General features: G+C 41.4%; 1 protein-coding gene and 1 pseudogene across 1 annotated transcript; both read right to left on the bottom strand.

Moving 5' to 3' along the window:
* Nucleotides 1–79: 79 nt before the first annotated feature.
* LOC119912997 (nuclear factor 7, ovary-like) lies at nt 80–3945 on the bottom strand. Its single transcript, XM_038732304.1, has one exon. It carries the CDS (start codon nt 3728–3730, stop codon nt 2315–2317), a length of 1416 nt encoding a protein of 471 aa, XP_038588232.1. The 5' UTR covers nt 3731–3945; the 3' UTR covers nt 80–2314.
* Nucleotides 3946–5577: 1632 nt separating this feature from the next.
* On the bottom strand, nt 5578–7692 carry LOC119912998 (annotated as a pseudogene).
* Nucleotides 7693–8184: the final 492 nt, after the last annotated feature.

Below are 8184 nucleotides of genomic sequence, written 5' to 3' on the forward strand. Positions count from 1 at the left end.
AAATTATTCCTCTCTGTGTAGGCTACTTTGGTTATGGTGGCGTCACAGTAGCCAAGTGAAGACAGAAGAACAAGAGATCTAGACTCAAACGCAAATTCAGTTTTTATTCTTTAATAACCATGAGAACAACTTACATCACAGGTGAGGCAGGCAGTCCAAACAACTAAATCCAAGAATGGTTCAAGCAGTAACCCAAGGTTAAAGAAGTCCAAACACATCAATCCAAATGTTGTGGAATTTTCTTAAAATATTAAAATAGAAACTTCCACCAACAAAATGTCATTCTTGAGTGTGTTCATTACAAAGAAATCTCAGCTAAGAGGCAGAGTGTCTGACCACCATTGCAGAAAACAAACGTTTTCTAGGCAGGAGAAGAAACTCTGTACTTTTGCAATTCTCTTTTCTGAGAACAGCTAGACACTTACTCTTGCTGGCTGGGGCAGATTAGCTCCATATCAGCAACAAGCATGCAAAACCAATGTGGGAGGAGCAAACAATCTCACTCGCAGGTAGTTCAGTGCAAGCATAGTGAGCAGAAACAAGAGGAGTGTCACCGTCGGTGGGTGCGTGAAGCAGGAGTGAGCCCAAATGCACGACACTTATCGCTGAGTTACAGTTCAGGGGTGTTTAATCCAGGGCAAGACAAAAACAGGCATGAACCAAACTCACAAGTACAGGGGAACTGGTACATCCAAAAATGCAGACCTAGGTGGCACAGTGACTGCTGGAACACACAACTTACAACAGAGCATACAGGCAACATGCGACAATGACCAGAGGGGGAATGAACAGAAACACCAAACATTTAAACACAGGGACTAACGGGCAGGGCGGGAGCAACACAGGTGACCGGGATCAGGGCTAATGAGGCAGGCAGAGAGACAGCAGGGGGGAACAGAGAGACACTCACAGATGCAAAACAGAAGACCATACATTAACTGGAACTCAAAGTATTTATTGGACAAGCAAGCAGAGGAATTACTGGGGGAACAGACACAAGCAAACAGATCACAAATAAACACCAACAAGGAACACAGACAGAAGCAAAGATAAAACAAAACTCAGAGCAGACATGGGCAAAACACAGAAGTACACAGACCAGGAGTAAACACTAAAGACATGAACTAAGGTACAGGACTAAGAACTAAAGACACAAACTAGGAACTAAGATACGAGACAAGACAGATATGAAGTAACTTAACGATGCAGGGGAATGAAATAATAAAGGCTACAAAGAGACTAAAGCAGAATGAAGAAAATCAGATTAATTAATGAAACTGGTAAAGAACATAAATGACACCTAACGAACATACGGAACCCAGACACAGAGAAACCAAAATCAAAACACAGAGAATGCATGGCCAAAATAATATAACCCAGACCAGCTCAGGACAGGATCGTGACAACTTACTGCAGACACTGTTGGTTTAAATCAGAGACACTTTAAATATCCCCTCGTCTGAACTAATCACTCTGTTAAAGACTTCATGATTCTCGGTTATTTAGCAGTCTACGTTGTTAACCAGGTCAGATGTACAGAGATTCCACAGCTTCATTAGTGCCCTATACCAAAAGGAAGTCAGACAGAGTTCATGTAAAGTGCATTTTATAGGCGTTCTGCTGAACAAAGTCCTCTTGGGCGATTAAAGGGATCCACCCTTTATACAGTTTATGGATCCACTGCAAAGTCTAAAGACTTTCACAATGTAAAGTTTTAACAAAATGGATAATCTCTCATGTTTCACAAAGCAGGAAGCTGTTGATTCAACTTTATTATTAAATCTGCCCCAAATTTCACATGCTTGATGGTCTAGATAGAGTCCATATCTACATGCCAATACTGAGTCACAGGCATAGCAACAACAACTGGCAACAGGAAGTCAATATTATGTCATCATTCAAACATAATTTGTATTATATGAAATCTACATTGTGGTCTACACTTTATCTACAGCAACATCCTGCAAGATGAGAGTGTGTCTGCCCCACGTAGTGGGCACAAGAGGTGATGTGAATGTGCTTCCATTCCTTTGAGTTACGTTGGAGAAAGACTTGCACGGCAACTCACCTGCCTCTGGGTGTAAGTTTGATAAACAATCTTTGAATGAGTTCTCCCAAAACATGCCATACATAGTTTTAATGTTTTATGTACATTCAAAACCAGCCAGTCGACTGACTTCCTGCACAAATATGTTGTTTGTTCTAATCACACAAATAAACACACACATATCTGTTAAATTAGATTAAAATAAAGTAGTTAATTAAAACACATCATCATCCTGATAATCCTCATTAACTTTGTTAGCATAATCTTCTACATCTCTAACAGTGCAGTGACTTTGACTGGTGATATCCTCAGTGGCGCTGTATCTTCAGTTTTGATGAAGGGAAACAGCTTCTCAGTGAAAGTGTGTGAGAAGGTGTGCAGGTTTGTTTTGGTATCCGAATCAGAGAATGTAATTTTTTTTCTCTTGCAGTCCAGAGACACTCTGATCCTCTGCAGCGGCTTCTTTACAGAGAGAACTTTATCTCCAACTGCTGGAGAGTATGCTCTGTATTTACCATCGCGGAACCATATATTCCAGTATCCAGTCTGTATTACTGCTTTCCTTGGTACAGACTCTGCTATCACACCAACTGCCCAATCTACATTATCTGTAACCTCCACATCCCAGCTGTGAGTCCCCAAGTTAAAGCCCTCAGATCCCAGTATTGCATTGTAGTCTTCAAACCTCTCTGGGTTTTTTGGAAGAGTTTGCTCTGTAACTCCATTTATTACAGTGGTCAGATCTTCTGACAGACTAAGGTGTGGTTCTGCAGTGTTGGGGTCCAGGATCACAGGAAAATATGTAACCATCTCCTCCATCTTGCTCCAGATGTTGAAGGTCAGGTTGCCCAGGTGTTTGGCCACGTCGATCAGAGCTCCTGGGCCCAGCTGTGGATCATCCTGCAGGAGGTGCTGCTGGACTCTTTCCACTGCAGCCTTGTAGTTCTGCAGGAATGAGACATTTCCAGTTTCCAGCTCCTCCTCTGTGGCTCCGAGTGTGTCACTAATATCTGCTATCTCTCTGTTCAGATCATCCATCTTCTGCTTCATCATTCGACTCTTCTGCTCCTCTTCCTCCCTCAGAGCAGTGATCCTGGCCTCCTCTTCTTCATGTAGAAAATAGTGAAGCTTCTCAAACTGCTCTTTAATCAGCCTCTCTGTGTGATGAGCCTGGACCTTAATTTCTCTTGCTGTATTTTCCCAGTTTAATGTAACTTGATTAAAGAGATACAGTTTCTCTTCTAAGAGCATCGGGTATTTCTTGAGCCTCCTCCTGTAATCCGGTGCAGCTTCATCAATTGGCTTGAATCTGTGGTTGTTGTGCGTTATTGAATCTCGACACACCAGACACACCGGCTTCTGATGGTCCAGACAGAAGAGCTTTAACTTCTCTGAGTGCAGACTGCAGAGATCCTCAGACTCTGCAGGAGCTTCCTCTTCTAGAGAAAGTTTCTGTTGGAAAGCTTCACACAGGTTCTTTAATGCCAAGTTACACGGTGGGTCACTCTTTGACGATCTTCTTTTACAAACTGGACACTGCTGAATCGGGTTCACTTCCCACCAGCTCTGCAGACAGTCTTTACAGAAGCTGTGGCTGCACGACAGCACAACAGGATTTTTAAAGATGTCTTGACAGACTGGACAAAAGAAATCCATCTCAGCTTGAGAAACCAGAGCAGCCATTTCTGGGCGATGCTGAAAACACAGACAGATACTCAAACAGGAAATCAGTTTTGGCTTTTCACTTTGAGTCGTCGCTCTTCAAAAGCTCTCCTCTTCGGTGAAAGTATAATTCCAGTATTCCCAGTATTCCTTACTTCTTGACTCTCAGTGGAAGTTGTGGGCTTTGTATCCTGTTGTCTGTTTCTGTGTGTGTCTCTTTCCTCAGTGAGAAACAATTAAAACAATGTTTCCTGGTTCATATCTTGATGGTCAGAGAGTGGGTGGTTTGTCAAGAAACATTCCTTTCTCATTGCTCATTAGCTTTTAAAGTTTCAGTTGTATTTATTCCTTAAAAGATCACTAAACCATGTCGTCTGACTGTCAGATGGGAGTTGATCAAAATGTTAAAATGTTGATTGGAGTCTCCTTAAGTTATCACCCTGCACTCACACCATTTAAGCTTTACAAGCGTTAGTGGGTGTTTTTCAACATTTTATTTACCCTGGATTTTGCTTCTTATAAAAACTGCCCAACCTTCTGGTGAAGGTTGTTTAAGCAAGGCTGCAGATACTGCTGAGGTTTTTTTTGAGGGGGGGAAATCCCCCTTTATTTATTTTAAAGATGATTCTCTTAAAAAAATGTTCATCATCTTGTAGATCAATTCATTGGAAATAATGTTGAGTTTTTTCTTTGTCAATGTCGTGTTTCTATTAAGGAAGTTACAGGTGTTTATTGGGTTAGTGCACTAATGCAGCAATGTAGCTGGACTTTACTGGTATACTAACATTTTGGAAAGCATGATAACCAAATGAATTGTGATTTCTTTGCTAGATGATATTTTCTACTTTCCCAGTGTAGTGTGATGTCTATTGCTTTCATGAACTGCATGCCGGTTTACTTCCAGTCAACTCTACAGTAACGTTACCGTTTCACAGTTAGCTTTGAATAATATTCATCTCTTGTGTTTGCACATAGTGTTTTTAATCATTTTGAAAATCCCTGAGTGACGTAAATAACCATAAGGGACGTTCCACACCTGAACTGATGAGAGGCCTGACGAGTCCCTGCTCAGTCTCTCCCTTTGTTTGCTGCAGCATGTCTGTCTAAATGTGATATTGCCAATCTTCCAGTTGTTTGTGCACCAAATGCTTTATTGACTGTTAAATCATCTGTGTTAGTCAACTACTTCACTTTACTTTAGTCAACTAAGTGGGAATCTTTTAAAAACGATTAACTGTTCAACGGCTGTCATCTCTGGTATAAATTTGCGTGCTATTGCAGAGGCTTTTGAAATAATCCAACTACCACAAAGTCAAGTTTCTACATGGTCTTTCACTGGAGCACTTCGTCATTGGGGAGAGCAGGGAGAGCAGCATGATGAAGAGGGACCAAGGTGTGGAACACATCAGAGGTAAATGCACTATGAGCATCATCAAGCCACTCCCCCTCCCTTGATGAATTACATTTTCATGAGGCTGAGTCTATGAATTGAAGACAGCCTTGCCCAAATTGAGCAAATTTTAAATATGGTCATGCATCTTCTTAATAGACAGGATGCATTAGAGAAGCAGCAAGGCTCACTTACATAGATCTTATCCCCTCAAGTGATTCAGGTGTTGAGTCTGAAGTTGACTGTAATGTTAGCATCCCCAAACAAAGCAAACTCAAATACACGTACACAGTGAGTGTCAATTGGCAATTCACCAACGTGATGATTACATGCCCAACGTGTATTTTCAGTTGACAGTTTTGAATGAGCTCTGATGAACAGAAACAAAGGGCAGTGTTTTGGAGGAATAATACTTTATTAATGAGTAGATAGATTATATATCAACTATTAACTTCATAAATAAATAAATTGAGGTACATTAACATGCGAATATCTCTTGACACTGCAGACACTGTTGGTTTGAATCAGAGACACTTTAAATATCCCTCGTCTAAACTAATCACTCTTTTAAAGACTTCATGATTCTCAGTTATTTAGCAATTTAATAATAAGATTTCTATTTTAATCAGGCCAGATATACAGGGATTCCTCAGCTTGGTCATTGAGGGTAAAGGTGCAGATTCAAAAAGGCATTTAAGACATAAAGAAATTAGGAATCGCCCAGCTGGGATTCAGTCATGTCCGTTACCAGAAGCACTGGAGAAATTACAAGGTCATGAAAAAGAAACCTCGTTCCACATTTGTAGATGCAAATGTTTATTTCCTGCCTTCATCTTCCCATGAAAAATGACCTAAACATGCACACCTTCTCACACACTTTCACTGGGAAGCCTAAATAAACACACTCATATCTGTTAATTTATAGGAATAGAATAGTGGACATAAAATAATTTGTTAAAGAAATAGACTCATCATCATCATCATCATCATCATCATCATCATCATCATCAGAATCCTGATCATCATCATTACCATCATTAACATAACTAACGTAACTTAACAATGATGTTCACTGGTGATATCCTAAGTGGCGCTGTATCCTGAGTGCTAATGTAGGGAAACAGCTTCTCAGTGAAAGTGTGTGAGAAGGTGTGCAGGTTTGTTTTGGTATCCGGATCAGAGAATGACATTTCTCCTCGACAGTCCAGAGACACTCTGATCCTCTGCAGCGGCTTCTTTACAGAGACAGCTTTATCTGTGTCAGATGGAGAAAATGCTCTGTATTCACCATCTTGAGACCATATCTCCCAGTATCCACTCTGTATTTCTCCCTTTCTTGGGACAGACTCTGCTATCACACCAACTGCCCAGTTTCCATTATTTGATACTTCCACATCCCAGATGTGAGTCCCCGAGTTAAAGCCCTCAGATCCCACCACTGTGGTGTAGTATTCAAACCTCTCTGGGTTTTTTGGAAGAGTTTGCTCTGTAACTCCATTTATTACAGTGGCCAGATCTTCTGACAGACTAAGGTGTGGTTCTGCAGTGTTGGGGTCCAGGATCACAGGAAAATATGTAACCATCTCCTTTCATCTTGCTCCAGATGTTGAAGGTCAGGTTGCCCAGGTGTTTGGCCACGTCGATCACAGCTCCTGGGCCCAGCTGTGGATCATCCTGCAGGAGGTGCTGCTGGACTCTTTCCACTGCAGCCTTGTAGTTCTGCAGGAATGAGACATTTCCAGTTTACAGCTCCTCCTCTGTGGCTCCGAGTGTGTCACTAATATCTGCTATCTCTCTGTTCAGATCATCCATCTTCTGCTTTATCATTCGACTCTTCTGCTCCTCTTCCTCCCTCAGAGCAGTGATCCTGGCCTCCTCTTCCTCTTGTAGAAAATAGTGAAGCTTCTCAAACTGCTCTTTAATCAGCTTCTCTGTGTGATGAGCCTGGACCTTAATTTCTCTTGCTGTATTTTCCCAGTTAACTGTAACTTGGTCAAAGTGCTCCAATTTCTCTTCTAAGGGCTTCAGGCAGTTCCTGAGCCAACTCTTGTAATCCAGCACAGCTTCATCGATGGGTCTGAATTTGTGGTTGTTGTGCATTATTGAATCTCGACACACCAGACACACCGGCTTCTGGTGGTCCAGACAGAAGAGCTTTAACTTCTCTGAGTGCAGACTGCAGAGATCCTCAGACTCTGCAGGAGCTTCCTCTTCTAGAGAAAGTTTCTGTTGGAAGGCTTCACACAGGTTCTTTAATGCCAAGTTACACGGTGGGTCACTCTTTGAAGATCTTCTTTTACAAACTGGACACTGTTGAATCGGGTTCACATCCCACCAGCTCTGCAGACAGTCTTTACAGAAACTGTGGCTGCACGACAGCACAACAGGATTTTTAAAGATGTCTTGACAGACTGGACAAAAGAAATCCATCTCAGCTTGAGAAACCAGAGCAGCCATTTCTGGGCGATGCTGAAAACAAAATCAGTTTAGGCTTCTGAGTTTGAGTCGTCACTCTTTTAAAGCTCACCACTTCTTGTAAGTGCGAGAGGTTGGCTTGTCAAGAAGAACTGTACCAACCAGGAGTGGCTTGTGTTTGAAAGCATTCCTTTTCCAATTGCTCAGTAGATTTTAAAGTTTCAGTTTCACTCATTCACTAAAAGATCACTAAACCATGTTGTCTGACTGTCAGGTGGGAGAAACTCGGAGTTGATCACAATGTTAAAATGTCTCCTTATGTTATCACCTGTTCTCACAGAATTCAAGTTTTACGAGCATTAGTGGGTGTTAATCAAAAATGAGTTTGCGCTGGATTTTGCCTCCCATACAAATGCCCTACCTTCCAGGTGGAGGTTGTTGTGGCAAGGTTGCAGACACTACTGCGGTTTTGGGGGCAAAAAAATCTTTAGCTGATTAAATTTAAAGCTAATTCTCTTATAAAAGGTGTTGATCAACTTGTTGATCAACAGAGCTCTACAAATTTATTGAGCTTAGAGGTTCATTGCTAAGATTGGAAATGGTAACGTTATGTTTTTCTTTGTCAAACATCAGTTATCTATCACGGAAGTTACATTTGGCAGACGCTTTT

This window comes from Micropterus salmoides, unplaced genomic scaffold (genome assembly GCF_014851395.1).
Source record: "Micropterus salmoides isolate LMB-PRFRI ecotype aquatic unplaced genomic scaffold, ASM1485139v1 Ms_hic_scaffold_2, whole genome shotgun sequence".
Classification (NCBI taxonomy): Eukaryota; Metazoa; Chordata; class Actinopteri; order Centrarchiformes; family Centrarchidae; genus Micropterus; species Micropterus salmoides.